The 18,875-nt window shown below is 45.2% G+C and overlaps 1 protein-coding gene across 2 annotated transcripts in view; it reads right to left on the reverse strand.

Moving 5' to 3' along the window:
* Positions 1–527: 527 nt before the first annotated feature.
* The window catches only part of LOC119159877 (uncharacterized), a 90,363-nt gene continuing 72,015 nt past the window's right edge, over positions 528–18,875 (reverse strand). For both annotated transcript variants that reach the window (XM_075883987.1, XM_075883986.1), the window contains exon 6: positions 528–6,671. In XM_075883987.1, the coding sequence (XP_075740102.1) occupies positions 6,524–6,671 (148 nt within the window). In that variant the 3' untranslated portion in view covers positions 528–6,523. The remainder of the gene's footprint in view (positions 6,672–18,875) is intronic.

Genomic DNA, 18,875 nt, shown 5'->3' on the forward strand with positions numbered 1-18,875 from the left:
TTATGCAATTATGCAATAACGGCGGTGCGTGGTGCTGGGGCCACCGCCATGCACATTTTAACCCTCGTTTGTGGTTGATATTTTGGGGGTTTGTCTGCATCTGTAGAGACTTTCTGCTTAGTAATGGAATAGAGTGAATGAATGTGGATCTGTGCATGGTATGCACAGTGATTCTATAGCGTACATAAAGTGATGATATCCCAAGGGCTCCAAAGCGTGACGGGGGAGGGGGTGGCAGAATGGCGGAAGGAAGGGCATATATTGCTAAAACAGATAAATTCCCTTTTAACGGGGGAGCTGTTTTAAGGTTGGAGTAAGTCCGCGTAGTGTACGCCATGGTCTGCCGTCTGGTAACTCGCGCGGGGAAAGGGCCGTTCGCCCTGTCAACCAGGCACTACACTTTCCTTGGTTGGAAAACACGGCGAAGGAAGAAAAACGGTTGGAAAGGAGCCTCAATAAGCCTCGTTTGTTATTCAAAACAAGCCCACATCAACGTGTCCTGCAAATTTGTTTCCGGTTGGCATGTTCCAAAACTACAATTTCCAGGTTGTGTTTCACCCGGTATGTGACTCATGCCTCATGACAATACATAGTTGCTTGCAATGTCTGTTTGTTGGTTTGTTTTGTCTTTTTACTGTGTCTAAGTAAAGTTCTTATAGTGGAATATTTTTAAAACGATTGCTACAGTTTCGTTTCCTCGCCAAATTGTTACGTCCTGTCCTACACACTTCATTATTCATGGCTGCTTTCAGTGAGTAGGAAAGACAACAGATCAAGTCACAAGTCTAACGCCTCCAGCGATCATCACGTTGTCATTTATCCATAATGACCATAAATAAATATAAAAACTTCATGCAGATTTCTGCCATGTCTTTGCAGCATTTGACACGCACATCGCAGTCGCACTTTATAGTTGGCTATGCTGACACACGTGTATATAAGCGAGACATACCTTGACTGCTTAAATTAAAATCGCACAAAATCTTTTCGCACTTCGCATTTTACTCTGTCGAATAGCTCGATGAGTTATTTGGATGTGTTTTGTTAAAATAATGCCGAAATTGAGCTCTCTGTCTCTATGTCGCTCTTTTTGCAGAGGCAGCACGAAAATTGTTATCGGACTTGCTCACAATGAATATTTCAATATTTTTAACAGTACTCGCCCAAAGCTGGCGCATGAGTCAGTTGAATAGCTTGAAATAGTTGTAGAACCACTTGCCACTTAGCGTGTGTCATTTGACGCACTAAGCAAAGCTACTGGAAAGTACTCTAACTCTATAAGCAGTGGTAACACGACCTTTCAGATAAGTGTTCGTACACTCTTCAGAATTGGTTCGAGAGCAGTTCAACAATTACATGGTGTATATAGACTTCTTACGAGAATAGCTTCCGCCCATTCGAGCTTCGGTTCCGATTTCTCAGTGATTCCGCAGCCTCTGAGGCTAGAAACATGCTTGCATAAATTATTTTTGTTCGTCATCTATAGTTCAGTATCCAAAGAAAGTATTCCGCTGCTAGAAAGCGCGAAAACGAACACGGGCATACCCTTCGCGTTAGGCCTGTTTTCCTGCGTATATAGGAGCAGCTTCTTCAACATAAGTTTTAGGTACGCTTTCAGCAACGCCACCGTCTCATGAAAGAATTAGTTACGCTGCACAGACAACAACCAAGCTTGATGAGCATCTTCTTTAAAGAACGAGCAATCAAAACCAACTAAAATTCAATCGTGCATGTTTTTTTTTCCGGAAATAGCTATGTTATCCTCGCAATCCTGCTCAATACTGTCTCTCGGAACATACGTTTTAACGAACAAGGCCGGAAACCCGCCTTGTAGTAGGCACACGTTGTGCGCCAATTAAAGGAGAACTGCAAGTGACGCGCCGTCCCTTAAGTGCCGTACTATATCTGCGCCTCAAATGAGTTTTTATAAAGAAAATTTATTAAATTTATTTAGAATGTCGGAGTGTTGTGCACGCTCACGGAATTTTTTCAACGTTTGAGGGAGAAGACGCACGCGGCGCCTTCAATATATCGCCGCAAATGTTATTAAGGCTGACAATAACCGCACTTCAAAGCGACATATTGTACCTTCAGCAGTGCAGACGAAATCTGCAATCAGCAAACAAACGCCCTTGATGAGTGATTGTATCACTCATATTACGACAGCACTGTAAAAAGACGCGCAAAGCGGTTTCAACTCGTCGATAGACAGTTTTTGCTCTACAGCCATGCGTGCGCAGGCTGCCGTTGGATTAAGAGGCGCACGTATTGATGATTTCTAGGCGCACGTTGTCCGTGTCACAGAGCCTCCGTCTACAATAAATATGCTCACAATAAAGAGTTAAGTCACGTTACCAGGCATGCAGTCGGACATATTTGTGGGGGGAGGGGGGGGCGGTTTGCTACACCTTTGCTACGCCACTGCACGTTACGCTAATACGATAAGTAAATAGGGCACGGGTCTGTGGCAGCGATCCTCCTCTCCTGCTCGTTCTGCTTAAAGTGCGTCCTGGAATAGGTCTGAGGGCAAAATAACTAGATATGCGAGAAGATGACTATACGAGTGCTCTTGTATTATTTCACTAAAGTACCTATCCCGATCGGCAGGTGTATCGTAAACAATGCGTAGGCTGACAGGCAACAATACGGCGTGACACCTTGCATAGTAGTTTTTTTAAAGGCCTTCGTGGTGTTTGATTGCTTTTACTGGAGTTAGGAGCACCGAAAACACAACACACGAGAGAGGAAGGGTGTACCGACTCTAATCTACCGAGTCCCGTACCGTATTTGCGTTCCGTACCTTCCTAACTTCCTAGTTTCCACAACTATTTCTCGAACGCGGTACTACCAAACAAGAAGCGCACTCCAGAGACAGAGAGGAGGTGCCGTCGCCACCGCGCCGAGACAGGCACCGACGCAATCGTGTGCAGTGGCGCCAGGACACATAGGAACAGCGTACCGGGACGAACGACGAACCAAAAGCATGCCACCAGCCGCGTGATCTTTGTCGTATTCCACACGCCAGTGTTGCGGAATGGGTGCCTCCATTTCACTCCAAATCCGTTCTCAGGAATTAAAACTTGCCGCAATTCCATTCCTTTAAATTCGTCGGAACTAAAAACACTTTGCCCATTCCCACTCCGGGAATGGCAAGGCTGTTCAATTAAATTCCTGTAATTCCTTAACGTCGGAAAGGCATATTGACAGTTTTATTGAGTTAAGAATGAACGCCCCATAAAGCTGACGTCAAAAGATGAAACAAAAACTGCAAAAAAAAAAAATTAAGCATTGCCATGTTTTGGGCGTGTTGGTAAACAGAACACAAAAACACATTGAGAGCTAACATATTGAGTGCATTGCTTTGTCGTCTGCCTTACGTTGTTTGTTAGCGCTCTATATGTTTTCAAGCGTTTATTTCGTGTGAACAAATATATCAGCCTTGGAAGGGAAAGGATATCGCGAATCCGCGCCCGGGTCTATCGTTCAAGTTTGCATAATCACGCAAAACACGTTACCAAGGTCTAGGGCTAGTAGCTTGATGACGAATTTCGTGCAATAGCTCACCCTGCTGATTCCCGCAGGAGCAGTTCTATCGCTACCCATAGTATTTGCATAATATCGTTTGGGCTTGAATATGTCAGGGCAAAAGTGAAAACATAGCGTATTTTGCTGCCAACCAAATTAGTGTGTGAGGAGATTAAGCAATTTTACCAGATGTGTGGAGTGGTCGTGAATATGGAGAAACTTAAGCTATGCTTAAACCGGAGCAAGACCCCAAAGATCTGCTTGTATCAGTTGGAACAGGGCACCGTTCGGGCACCTTGTGCCTTTGCATCGATTACGCCACACTGGATCGCAGTAGTCACGCTTGTCAAGCACACCTCGCAAGCATGAACGGGGTGAGAAATTGTATTCGCCTGTGCACAGGTATGGAATCTCTTCGTTTGTCGCAAACGTCTGTCAGGTACTAAACTGCTCATGGGATAAAATTCAGGCTGTACCGAGAGTATACGCCACTTTCGTGTGGGTGTATCCTTAGGCCAACGCGCACGGATAACTTGTTTCTCCCTTCAATGTCTGCCGAACTTGTTTATACACTAACTTCCCATCGGTTTCTCTTTTACAAATACGCAGATCGTTCATATATACTTTTACATCATGCCTACCCTTGGCTCTGGCTCGGCTCTGGCTAACTGAAAGCGCAGCTGGAGAATGCGTAGTGATCTTCGACTTTAATAATAATTATTCACGTTTAACGTCCCAAAACCACCATATGACTATGGGTGACGGCGTAGTGGAGGTCTCTGGAAATTTCGACCCCATGAGGTTCTTTTGTGCATTTGAATCTAAGCACACAGCCCTCAAGCGTTTTCACCTCCATTGAGAAAATGCGGCCGTTGCGGCCAGAATTTGATCCCGTGATCTGCGGGTTAGCAGCCGAGTGCCTTAGCCACTAAGCAACCGTGGCAGGCCAACCTTCGATTTCATTAAAACATGTACACAGGCCTACACGACTAGATTTAGCATGATATTACGTAGTATCAATTAAGCGTATAGCAAAATACGTTTCTCTTCAGTGCATCTTGCTTTGTGATGCGCACATGAGTATGCTCCGAGGCCAACCAAGTGAGGAGTAGATGCGGAGAAAAAGGATAACGATAATTTTCAATTTTTTATATTACCGTAGTTTAAATTCAATATAAAGACTTTGCTGTCCTCTATGAACGGTAAAAACAAGTATTGCACTCTCTGTTTTCAAGTACGTTTTTTATTTTTATGAATATTTGTACTTGAAAAGCGTAAAAAAAAAACGCCTGGCCTGCATGGAACGCACAGCACAGTCACAGCGAAAGCTGGAGAGCAGCCTTAAAAGCCTTTTCTAAACACTCTTTGGGTAAATGCCACCACTTGCTGGGTACCCACTATGCTATAAATAATCATATATTTTGTGGTTGGTTGGTTGTTCCTGAGAGTTCTGGCGCAACCAACCACGGTGGGTTGGCCATGAAACGGACGAACTTCATTGTGAAATCGAATTTTTTTGCCATCCGGGTTGTAGGCCAGCATTCGCATGCTATCCTCCGTAGTTCTTCGGAGAAGCGTGGTATCCCCTTCACACTTGCTAAGATTTTGTTAAATGTCTTTAAGCAGCAGCTGATGATCAAGAACTATGCCTAAATTTGGTATGTGCCAGATTATTAGGTCATCAAGAACAAGTTTTTTTAATTTGTTGGAGCATTGGACGACCAAGTCGTTACGCAATTCGCATTGTGTAACGCCTGGTTGTTCGTTCGATGTTCCAAAACGCTTTTTTACTCATTAAAACAATTTCTCTTCCAACATCAATCCTGCCTAAGAGCAGTATCGGTCGCTCGCAGCTTCCCGAGTTTAAAACAGGCCACCCACAATTTAATTCATGTTCATCTGCTCAAAAATCTTTCTACAAGACTAACACGTCAGGCAATTGGTCACTAGTTCTTTGGTAACCACTACGTCGTAAAACGTGCTTAGGTGTCGTCGTGATTTTTAAACGCTGCAATGACAAGCAGTGCAAGTTTTTATTTCGGTTTTAATCATCGAACATATACAAGCAAACTAAAGAGAGAGAAAAAAATGCGATAATATTGCGTATACCTATGGCTGCGAGTTTCACTTCACAAACATGAGGTGCTCGAAAGAAGTGCTTGACAGCCGGTTTGGCTTCGCTGTCATCATCAGGGATGCCTCAGAAAAAAACGTGTTTCACGTCAGTCATGCTGAAAACTGCCCTTGTGAGACGGGAAAGCAGAAAAAAAGCGGTTTTTGTTCGCTTTTCAATAGCACAGGGGTTTTACCGTGTCTGCACAAGCTCCCTTTGCAAGATAAAGCGAATTTTTTCCTGAAATGGATCCAGGCATATTGTCTTGGTGGGCACTATCACTTTGCCTGATATTTTTGTTTTAACATCAACCTGCTTGGCTCTGCTTCAGTGTCTGCGTTCGCGACGGTGCTGCCGCTGTCCTGTCCTAAAAAAAAAAAAAGGTGTCCCCTCCCCAGAACAGCAGAACGCATCTGCTGGGCTGTTGCAGATGAACACCACGAACAGGCACTGTGCCGTGCTCTCTACCGGGCTTCAAAAATTAGGTGCCTTTTTCCTCTTCTAACCACTACCACGAACACTTCACCCGTGGGTCTAGGAGGGCTCCCATAAAAAACGAAAAAGAACAGTCAGCCCACATGCTCGCGAACCGCTTTTCCAAGCTACGTTGTAGGCCTTTAGCTGTCCATTTGCTAAGTGCGCTTGTGCGTTTGTTTAAGGTTTCCGTGAGGCAAACTTCAATATTTCGCCACGCGGGAAGTAAAAGCCCGGTGGTCTTATGCATTTTCTGCAGCAACTCTGCAGCTTCCCCTAATGTGGAGAGAAGCTCAATCAAGTCTGTCGCCAGCCTCAGTTCATATTTATACAGTTTAACCTTCTTGCGCGCGTGCAGGGTTTCTGTCAGGCCTGGATGACTGGAAAGAATGGTAACAGGCTTTCTCATGACTAGAAGCTGCGAGTTCTACCTCGTTGCGTTGTGACATACCATATGCAGACTGGCCCCATTAAACACTTCTTTCGTGTCGGCGGTGCTGTTGCGTATAGATGCAACGATGGCACCACATTTTTGTACGACTTCCTCGGCACTTGGGTCCTACAATAAAGTGAGGATGACAATTAGTGAACATTGACATTGCAAGTACAGGTAACGCAAACGGTCAATGCAACAGAGTTCCAGAAAGAGAAATACGACATATGCAATAGAAGGATATTAAAGGAGAAAAATATCAGAAAGCCCAAAATACAAGCAAGCAAAAATAGCTTAAACAAGGAATCAACCGAATCCAAATCTCTAATGTGTATAGCTTCCGAACAACATGGGCGTCCTTTGCGTGATGTGCGGTTTTGATCATTTTTGTTTGTCTTTCTAGGCACTTCAGAGCAGTTTATTATAGTGGTGAGAGAAATCGAACTGGCTGCCTGGTCTGCGGCAATTAATTGATGGGAAGCAGAGTTCGTGACCTCGATCACGATAGCAAGTGCTCCATGAATTCCTGAAATGAAGGAGCAAAGCACGCAGGAAATTTCAGATAGACATCGGGTGCGGATAGCTGCATAATAAAGCTTCCGTGCATCAAAACCGTAATAAGTACAGTTGTCCGCCCTTTTCAAGCTACAATTATTATATTCGTATATTGTTTGCCACGCATTCATGGCAAATTATTTAAAGAATCTTGGCTATATAAAAATAGTAGTGAATGGATGACGTATCTATTGATGCATATAAGATGAAACAATAATGGTATTTATCAGAACATACTTGCCGAACGGCGGCCTTAACGCTAAGCTGCAGGCTGTGCGCGGCGCAGCCAAATCGAATTTGCTCCAATTGATGGAGTTTGCTTAAACTAATTGGTAAAGTGTTCCGGGCAGTCGTCAAAACTGCGCCGCTGTGGTGGTCTAGGGGCTAATGTACACGGCTTCTGACGCACAGGTCACGCGATTGAATCTCGGCTGCGGCGGCTGCATTTTCGATGGAGGCGAAAATTCTGTAGGCCCGTGTGCTCAGATTTGAGTGCACGTTAAAGACCCCCAGGTGGTCGAAATGTCCGGAGGCCTCCACAATGGCGTCTCTCATAATCATATGGTGGTTTTGGGCTCTTAAACTTCACATATAAATCAGTCATCAAAACTGTCATCTTCATCGTGCTTTTCAGATTCCCCCCAGCAAATTCAAAAGCCTTTCACAACGATTAAGCGTCATCCGCCACCAAGCGTATGACCTAGAAAATGAAATAAGAAGAGTTGACGCAGGCGAAAAAGTGCGAAAACACATATTCGACCTAGTCAGCGATGTTCCACTTCTGCAAAGTTGCGTCGTACTCGCAGCGGATCCGAGCAACTGCGTTGCTCCCCATGAGGCGAGTGAAAATGAGCAGGTACGTGTCAGCCGCGAAGTCGCTGTCCACGAATGTTGCTTCGACAGCCAGGAAACCCGTCATAGAACGCGACGTCCACACGTCGAGTGCGATACAGACGTACTCCGCTCACGCGAAGGACGATAATATTTTGGTCTTCAGCACTTATACTTAATCGGGCAGCACTTTCTCTGAGGTCATCCCGCGATGGCAACTTGTAGCCAGGGATGGCGACCTGGATTTGATAGAATTGAAAGCAGTTACTTTGATCAAATGCGGCTTATAAAATTGTCAAACTTACGTTTACGAATTGTAGAAATCCCTCCCTCTCGATGACTCGAATGGGCTCCATGTTTGTGCAAATCATATTCAGCATGGCGTCGTCAAGAGCAGGCACGGAGCCAGAGGTGAAGGCGGACGTCATTTTCGGCTGGTTTCCCAGTCCTTTCTCTCGTGGCTCGTGCTTTCTTTTTTAGTGCCGAATCAGAATCGATGATACTCTAAATACAGCAGGTACAGTTTCGGAGCAAAGTTTGGAGTGTGCAGCTTCTTTGTTTTCTACACGAGTAATTTCAAAATTCCGTTTCCAGTGTGCCATGTTCGCGTACAAAAACTGCATGCGCCAGCAACCGGGTGCAGGAGCCAGTGTGGTTGTGCGTTACGGTAGTGCTTCCCTAGCTAACGGCGCTACCCGGGCTGCCCCCCCCCCCCCCCCCTAGAAACAGAGCGAGCGAACGTGGGTTTTCTTCGGTGAGGATCGTGGCGTCGGGATTCCGTAGAGGCAACGCCGTGTCCATGCGTGGTTACGTGTGCTGTCCTGCATCGTCTCGGAACCTATGCTTTGAAAGGTTTTTTCTCTCTTCCTCTTACGAAGGGAGGGACAACACGGTTCATCGTATACGACTGCGCTGCGCTGACCTGCAGACCTTCGCCGGCTGAGTTTCCGGCAAGGCGCCTATGTGTCTAGACAGGAATGACAGCACTGCGAAAGGGTGTGTGTGAGGGGGGTGGGGGGGTGTATGAGGGGAGACGGGGCGCAAACTGGTATACGAAAACTTGCAGTCAACACGAGTACTGCGTCAGTAGTACCAGTTCGCATAAACCAAGAAAAAGAAGCGCTTTTTCGTCCCAATCGTGTCTGGCGACAGAAGCAAGCAGAAAAAAAAAATGAAGGGCGGGGAGTGAGCTGGCGGCTGAGGCCGGCTTATAAATGTACCGTGCTTGTAATCAGCCAAGCCATTTTAAAACTTCTGCTTTATTGCTAAATTCGAGGCTCCAATTTACTAATGTATAAAATTTAATAAACAGTGCGTGGATGAAAACGTACTCTAATTTAGGAAAAAGACGCGATTGCATTCCGCTCAAGATGCGCTCAACTCAATTTTTATTGCAATCCTCCAAATGTTGCCCCCCCCCCCCATTCTATTCTCATTCCATTCCAGGTGTGCGAAAATGTAGAATAATTTCGGATTCATTCCGGAATAATTCCACTTCCGCAATGGCAACGCCGCAAACAGCGACCCGCCCGCCGATCGTAACGCGCTGCACGAATGACAGTTATCTCTTGAAGAAAAGTCAAATCTTGTCATCTTATTGCTAGTTCTGCTACCTGTTTTCTTTCCGACATCCAACCTTCGTTATTGGGCTTACACGATATCAAAATAAACCCTTTTTTTTTTGTTGCCTCATAGCGCTTGTCTAGTACACGACATGCCGCTAGTTATCGTGAGCACCATTTGGGCTTCTCACTACCTCAGTACGACCGCTCACTGTGTGTGTGTCACAGTTTTCTGTGCGGTATACCGACTCGCGCTTATGAGTGCACACTCACGTCCACAAACACGCTCAGTCGATTACCCTCATGTGGGCTCACTCACGTTTACACACGACTACTCATACTGAGTGCTCAATCACGTCCACTCACACTGACAAGTACGCACTCACGTTCGTGCTCACGACTATACTCACGACTGCTCACTCGCGCTCATACTCACGCCTAGGACAGCAGAGGATTCTTACACGGAGGAAGGAATTTCCTTCCTCCTTGAATTTTTACGCGCCTTAATACTCTGATTACCACTCGCTATCTGCTCCAGTGCTGCAGTGACCTAAATGAGCGCCATGAGAGCATCGCCTCAACATGTCTGTTAACTTGTGCTCAAATGTGGGTGCACGTTAAAAAACCCCAGGTGGTCGAAATTTCCGAAGCCCTCTACTACGGCGTCTCTCATAATCATATGGTGGTTTTTGAACGTCACACCCCATGTATCATAGAAGTGTGGTGGTTTTCGCTAGTTGGTATGACATGACGATAGCTATAGTGCGAGAACAGAACGACTACAAAGCGACTCCTTCTTGTCCCTTTGATGATGATGAGGATGATCTATGTTGTTTAATGGCGCAAGGGCCATTGATGGCCAAAGAGCGCCAGGAAATGATATCGGATGAGAGCAATAGTTATGCTAAATGGCTGTAAAAGGGCCTAAGATTCTGCGCTCTAAAGGTGCGTAAGACATATATTTATTAAAATCATGAAAGTGAAGTGAAGCTTGCCTGGTGAGAATGAGTCTTAAGTTATCATGACACTATAGAATAGGAGTGTTATATTAGCACCGATACCTCGCCAGCGCCCTTGGTCCCAAGGGCTAAGAGACAGGTGCTCTCTTTGGATGAAGCATCCGCAGCAGCAGCCTCCTTTCAGAGGCCGTGCTACCGATCACTTGAGTAGATAACATGAAAAGAATTTGCTTCCTTTACGAATGCATTCAATGAATTATATTTAAAAAGAGGTTCGCGACCAATGAACATAGCTGGATGAAGGGGAATGTGTTCCTTGTACGCTAGTCGAAAATGTTTTTGCCTGGAAGCCTCTAGCTCAGAGCATTCAAGGAGTATGTGGAGTACGGTAAGTGGACGGCCACATCTGTGACAGCTGGGTGGGTCACCACCGGACAAAAGGTGTGTGTTCGTGCTGTGTGTGTTCTATTCTAAGCCGAAAGAGGCTGACCTCTGTACGGCGCGTTTTCGACGTGGGTGGCCAGTTACCGAGGTATGGTTTGATATAGTGTAACTTGTTATGAGTTTGTAGATCCCTTAACTTCTGCCAGTAAGCCCTAAGCTTTTTCCGTATGTTTTGGTTTTAGGTCAATTATAGGGACAGCAACTGAAGAGTTGGCAGTGCTCCCGTTGATTGACGTGGCGAGCTGGCCAGCCAACACATTTCCTTCGATCTCGCGGTGTCCTGGCACCCAGCACACGAGGATATGTTGCTTGGAAGCCTAGGCCGCGCAGAGTATTGAATGGAGGGATATAATTATAGGGTTTCTGCGTTTTTTTAGATTTTTCAACGCTTTTACGACTCTCAGGGAGTCTGTGTATATAACTACCCTTTGCGTATTCAATTCTTTGATGTATTTAACGGCTACGAATAACGCGTAAGCCTCGGCTGTAGAAATGCTTGTGCTGGTGGACAGAACGCCGGCATCCGAGAAGAATGGGCCGACCACCGCATAAGACACACCACTGTGGGACTTGGATACATCAGTATAATATTCTGGACAGTCATATTTATGTTGCAGCTTTAAGAAATACATCCGAATGTGTATGGGGGAGGCATGCTTTGTGACAGCTACGAAAGATGTTAGTTACGTTGGGTTTTATGGCGCAAAAGCAACAATGGCTATGATGCGCCAGACACTCGGTGATTTCGATAATAGGGTTCAAATATGAGGTGAAAAACAGATTTCTGTTTACAGATTGTTTAGAAGACCTGCGGCCTCTAGAAATCTAAAAACATCCTGTAGGGGATGAGTGCATTTTCTGATAGTATTAACATTCGGTGTACAGGTGTTTGTGTTCTGTAAAATTGTTTAAAATAAACGTGTCTACTTTTTTCAAAGACTCGGCACGTTATTAAAATATGATTGATAGTTAGAGGTTCTTTGCAATGTTCGCATTCCGGCTGATCTTCTCCGCGCAATAAAAAGTTGTTGGTGAGGTGAGTATGACCTATTCGCAGGCGGCATAGTGTTACTTCGATGAAGCGCTTTTGGTGATTGCAAGACATCCATTCTTGTAGAATAGGCTTGACAATTCGAAGCTTGTTATGCACTTGAGCCTGCCACTCTTCTTGCCATTTTGCCCTAAAGACTGTCCGACAACTGTTGAAACAGTCTCTGACTGGTGCCCTTATTTCTGCTATGCTTTGATGACCCGCCCTTGTTGTTACCCTGCCTGCCTTTTCGTTTCCTGGGATACAAACATGGCTCGGCACCCATACAAGCCGGATTGTCTTGCGATTTTTCTCAGCTCTTTCTAGCTTCTGTAAAATGTCCCCGAGAAACGGTTTTCCGACCTTAAATGTAGGGCTTTTAATGCACTAATTGATTCAGTGTATATGAGAGCTTTTCTGTGATTTCTTGATAAAATTTCTTCGAGAACAATGAAAAGAGCATATACTTCTGCTGTGAAAATAGATACGAATGGTGGCAGTCTTATACATGTTTCTGAGTGTTTTGATATGACAGCACTTCCTGTATATTCTTGTGTGTTTGATCCATCAGTGTAGTATTCAGAGTGTGTGTTATATTTTTCTTGTACGGCTAGGAAATCCTGGATAATTTGTTCCCGTGGAGTTTCCTTCTTCCTTACATGAGTTAAGGCTGAGTCAGTGTAGTGCGAAAAGTCCAACCATGGAGCCAGTCTTTCCGGCATTCGGACAACGCTTAGTGCCTGATTCGGTACTTTGTAGGCTAGACATATTTCTTCAAAGCGCAGGAGAAGTGGTCTTATCGTGTGGGTCTGTTGTATTGTATTCTGGTACCGATGTGAGAGACAATAGTGTGACATATGTGGCTTGGTTTCGATCTGGTTCTTAAAACATAGGATACAGTAAGTAGCACCTTTCTTTGTTCTAAACACGGCTCGTTACTCTCAGCATATAAGCTCTGGACAGGTGAGGTTCTATGCACTCCAGTCGCCAAGCGCAAACCATGATGATGTATTGGGTCAAGTAGTTTGAGGTAAGATTTTCTGGCTGAACCGTAAATAACGCTGCGGTAGTCAAGTATGCTGCGCACGATCGAGCGGTATATGCGTAAAAGGCAGACTCGATCAGCACCCCAGTGTTTCCACGATAGTATTTTCAGGATGTTGAGCGCTTTGTTTACTTTCTTTTTTGTGTAGTTCATGTGGGAAATGAAGCTTTGTTTCCTGTCAAAAACTAGGCCTAGGAACTGGTTTTCTGACTTGAGTGGCAGTACACTGTTGTTGATTTTAAGAACAGGGTACGGATACAAGCCGCGCTTTTCTGAGAAAAGTAGGGTAACGGTTTTCTGGGTAGAAAAGCGAAAGCCGTTTTGATCTGCCCATTTGGTCAGTTTGTTGATGGTTAGCTGCAGGTGCTTTTCACATGTGGATATGGTTGAGGCTCGGCATGCTATCTGAAGATCGTCAACGTATAATGAGTGCATGATGGAGGGTGGTATTACTTCATTAACTGAATTCATTTTGACTAGGAACAGTGTAGTGCTGAAACACGCAACCCTGCGGCACACCATTCTCTTAGACAAAAACACACGATAGCGTGGAGCCCAACCGTACCTGAAAGTTTCGGTTTGATAGAAAGTCAGAGAGGCAATTAAGCATTCTTCCGCGTATTCCGAGATTCGCCAGGTCTCTCAGTATACCGTACCTCCACGTAGTGTCGTAGGCCTTCTCCAGGTCAAACAACATGCTAGGCAGTGTTGCCTATGTAAGAAGGCCTACTGTGTGTTTGAGACGAACAAGATGATCGATTGTTGAATGGCCTTTTTTATACCCACACTGATGATCATCTAGTAGGTTGTCTATTTCAAGGGTGTACGTTAGTCTTATGTTTATTATGCTTTCGTATGATTTTGCCATACAGGTTGTAAGTGCTGTGGGCCTATAGCTACCCTGTGAAGTGGGTGGTTTTCCAGTTTTTAGAAATGGCACTATGGTTGCCATTTTTCATTTTGTGGGCATTTTGCCAGTTTTCCAAATCACGTTAAAGAACTTTAATAATGCTTGAACGGCAGCTTGAAACAGGTGCGCGAGGATTGTGTAATGAATTCTGTCTGACCCGACTGCTGTCTTTTTTCCCGCCGAAAGCACAGTGCTTAACTCTTGGAGTGTCAAGGGAGCATTGTACGGCTCATCTAGGCCACCGGTCACTGGAAGGTTTTGTTTTTCGGTTGTCTGTTTGTATACCAGGAAGGATGGCGTGTAATTAGCGGAACTGGATATAGTGTAAAAGTGTTCGCTTAAATTGTTAGCCTGCTCCTCTAGAGATGTCTGTGTGCCTGGGTCTGTAAGTATGGGTATTGCGTATGAGGAGTAGCTACCGCTGAATCTTCTAACCTGGTTCCACAATTTCTTGGATGTGATTGTGCTATTGATTGTAGATATGTACTTCTACGAGCGTTTCGTCGAAGTACATATGTCTTCTACGAGCGTTTCGCTTCTTGAATTCTTTTTGCGCATTTCAGCGTTTGTTGTATTTCATTAGGTTCATTTATTTGAGCACCCATGTGCGCTCCCATTTGTTCTGATGAGTATAACCGTATAGGAGGAACCAACAATAAATAAGATAGTTTTAACAGGTGCGCATCTTTCACTTCTTTTTTACAAAATTGAGGGCATTCGCCGCTGTTTTGCGGACGCAGGTTGCTGAGAGATTTGGTTGGGCGTCCGTTGTAGCTCAATGGACGCGCCCTACCAGCCATCTATAACAAGCCGCGTCTGCACAGCAGCTGCGGACGCGCAAGTAAAACCGCCTAGCCAAGCGGAAGAACATAACCTCTCAATAGTATTCCACGCATGTCATCGGCAAGCACTGGCAGAAGGGGCTCACCGCGTCAATGACAAGCTTTTATTATTTAAGAACTTTGTCATGTCACACCAACAAGCGCCTTCTCTGTGAAGTCAACCACGAAGAAAACGTTACTCACGAAAAAGTCTCACATTACTGTGTGCGACTTTCTCCACTGGGATCAGCAATTCCTGCTCATGCCTTCATGGACTCTAAATGGAAGCAGATCACGAGTGACTTGCGGTGGCATGTGTGTCGCGAACATAAGGTCACGTGGGTAAGCCCCGCGGCTTCGTGCATCTTGCGCGAGTCCATGGGCTGTTCCCAACCATATCGATATGGCTATCTAACGATGATTGATTGATATGTGGGGTTTAACGTCTAAAAACTACCATAAGATTATGAGAGATGCCGTATTCGAGGGCTCCGGAAATTTTGACCTCCAGGGGGTCTTTAACGTGCACCCAAATCTGAGCACACGGGCCTACAGCATTTTCGCCTCCATCAAAAATTCAGCCGCGGCACCCGGTATTCGATCCCGCGACCTGAGGGGCCGCAGCCGAGTACCTTAGCCACTAGACCATCGCGGTGGGTCGTGGCTATCAAACGAAGGGACTTGGAAGCAGCTCTTCGGTAGTTTGAACTGGGAGACCGGTAGACAGGCGCTAGATGGACAAGGCCACGTGACTTACCTTTTTAGAAAAGCACCCGTTGAATCTCGGAAACTTTGCCGGCAATAACCGAAATTCATAACTCGTGTGCACGTAAACAAACCCCTGGTGGTCGAAATTTCCGGAGCCCCCCGCTCCCCCCCCCCCAACTACGGCGTCTCTGATAATTATACGATAGTTTTGAGAAGTTAAACCCCACATATCAATCAATCAACCAAAATTGATACGAGCAAACAACGGGTCATCAAAGTTATGCAACTTCAGTGATTTGAGCGGGTGATTGCGCATTCCTTTACAGTGAAAGCTGTTATGAGATCAGAACAATGGCCATGGGCGGCTCCATAGTTGTCCGCTGCCGCCGCTGGTGTCCGTAAGCAGTACAGCAAGAAATAAAAATGAGAAAAAAAAGAAACCGCAGCATATCCACGGACAAGGATGATGAACAGGGCGAAGCATTCGTCAGCCTGTGCGTTCGTTCGTCCGTCCGTTCGTTCGTTCTTGCTTCCTCCGTCTGCGTGACCATCCGTGCGTCCATGCAGGCGTCCTTCCATATGTCAGCCAGTCTGTTCATGCGTCCATCCATCCATACGCCTACTTGTGTGTGTGTCAGTCCGTCCGCCCGTGCAACCATCTAGTGAACACTCCGAGTACAACCATCTCCCATCTCCCATGCCCTGTGGCACATACTACTACATATATACAAGGGATGGACAGACCCATGCCTTAAGGAGCTTCGCCCCTAAAACGCTATTTAAATAAAAAACACCAAAGACACATTCGGATTAAAACTCGAATTGGCTGCGTGCCAGCCCAGTATTCAACCACTGAGTCGCGCCGGTGCTTAGAACTTCTTTCCAAACTGGCCCTAAGCAGGCTTGATATCGGGAAAAGAAGCGCGTAATATGAGTATTAAAGTGTTTTAGAACATCAAACGAACAGCGAGCACTCACACAATGTGAATTGCATAACTAGTGAGTCGTCCAATGCATTGGAAAACTTGTTCTTGATCGCCTATTAACTGTGGCGTCTACCCATTTCAGCCATTATTTGTCATCGTCGACAGCCACTGAAATAAAAAAAAATTCTATAAAATTTTTAACAAGTGTGTCATGGATACCACGATTCTGCGGAGAATGACGAAGGATATCATAGTAAATGCCAGCGTGCTGCAGAAAAATTGTGAATATTTGCACCGTAGCAGCCATCGAGCAAGTGTGCTTGTATCACTTACCCAAACAGTGTTTATAAAATACTCTGAAAGACTGCTCTCCTAGCTTTCGCCGTGACGGTGCTGCACGCTCCGCGCAAGACTGGCGTTTTTTTATACAAAATCGTAAACTATCCCGTAAAAAGTTTCACATAGAGCGTAAAAATGGTTTTGAAACGAGAAAATTTATACGAATGAAACCAAACATCTCGCGTGGGGGGCTACTATTATGCAAATTACATTGCCGGGAAGATAGTGAAGTGTTGCGCTGCAATAAATGCTTAAAAGAAACCACAACATATTCACGGAGTGAATGATGATGAGTGGGGCGAAGCGTCCGTCAGCCCGTCCATGCCTCCGTCCGTTCGTTCTTGCTTCTGACCGCCCGCGCGACCATCCGTGCGTTCATGCAAGCGTCCGTCCATCTGTCCGTGCGTCCGTCCCTGTATTCGTCCATCCATTTGTCTGCCTGTTTGTTCGTACATTCATCCGTCCGTACGTCCACGCGTCTATTCATCCGTCCGTCCATCTGCTAGTCTGTCTGTCCGTCAGTCCGTGCATCCATCTAGTGAACACTCCAAGTACCGCCATCTCGCACCTCGCGTCCCCTGTGGCACATACCCGCTCTAGAGTGGGTATGTGCCACCGGTGGCTACATACTACTACCTACATGCAAGGGATGGACAGACCCACGCTTCAAGGAGCTTCGCCCCTAGAAAAGTTTCCCATTGATTGACAATCGCCACTCAGCAGCCGCACAACAGATGGCGCTATTCATCGTAGTCTCAAATTTCCGGACATTTCGTTTCGTGGCTCTGTGTAATATTTGCTTTTTCTTTACTTGCACTCACTCACTACCTAATATATCAGTACAATGACTAACTTCTTCAAATTTTGTAGAGTAGCAGGCTAGAGCAAGCAATCGCTCAGGCCGACCTCTCTGCCTTTTTGTAAATAAACTTATCTCTCTCTCTCTTCAAATCTTGGTCTCGCGAAAAATTTTATTGTGGCCCATTTGGGTGCTAAGTGACATCTGTATTAAATGAATTGTTAACATTGTTAAGTAATTACTTCTATTTCTGTTTACTAATTATGTTTTACAATATCTGTTTTCCTGGTATTCCTGACTGCTAGCATTCACCTCTTAATTTTTTCATATGTTGAATGAAATGTTGCCAGGTTCAAATATAGTCATCATTTCTGGGTGAGTTCTGCTGCACACTAAAAAACAACGTTCACAGTAAGAATGAATATTCTCGCTGTGAACTCTCGTTCAATTATATTATTTAAAGAAATTGCAGTTTTCGCACAAGGACAAAGCAATGAATGCGGTAGAAACACATAGAACTGTTCTACAAGTAATTTTGGAAGATTTAGAAACGCAGTGATATCTAGTGAACACAGTGGAATGTGCCTGGACTCCTGAGGTGACGTTTGCGTAACTCGATTTTTTCGCATTAATAAAAACACGCTGCCTGCGCTCCAATAAGAAATTTTCAATCCATTTGGCATCTATATGTATACCTATTCGCTGTAGTTTGTAAATAAGAAACGAATGTGTAACCGTGTCGAAAGCTTTTCAAAAATCTGAAAACAAACAATATATCTGGCCGTCAGCATCAATTTCACTCCCTAAATCGTGATAGAATTCTACAAGTTGTGTGGTGCAGGTTCTTTAATTAGGATATTGTTCTCGGTGACGTGACTCCCTTAGCTGCAGTATTTCTCGGAAGCGCTGAAGCACGTTCTTCCAGTGTCTGGACAGGCATGCGAGCACGCCTTGCTTCATCACGACTAGCCTTACGTTGGAGGTGTTCTGCAGCTTTTCGTACTACACGTAGTGGCGCCACAAAACCCGAAATACATTCAGTGTTTTCGCCAGCGTTTGTCTGGTGTTCGTCAGTCCACATCGACAATAGTGGTAACGGTAGTGAAAACTGCAGTTCCGATTCCCTTCACCAGAACGTCCACCTCAGATTGTCCCAGACACGGCAGTGCGGGCGTCTACGCCGGAAGCAGCTGGATGGTGGGAGAAGCTTGCTTGCTTGTTCCTTCATAAATGGCTTCCACTCACCACAGGAGATTGGCCATGTAACCGGCAGTTAATATAAAAAAATTTTTAATTTAGAAAACGGCTGAGAGAGAAATCAATCGCCACACAAATAAACAAAATTTTAGAAATATAAACGCACAGCGTTCAACCACTTCTGGCAGCTTAAAGCGTCGTAAT

Source organism: Rhipicephalus microplus, unplaced genomic scaffold (assembly GCF_043290135.1).
Source record: "Rhipicephalus microplus isolate Deutch F79 unplaced genomic scaffold, USDA_Rmic scaffold_23, whole genome shotgun sequence".
NCBI lineage: Eukaryota > Metazoa > Arthropoda > Arachnida > Ixodida > Ixodidae > Rhipicephalus > Rhipicephalus microplus.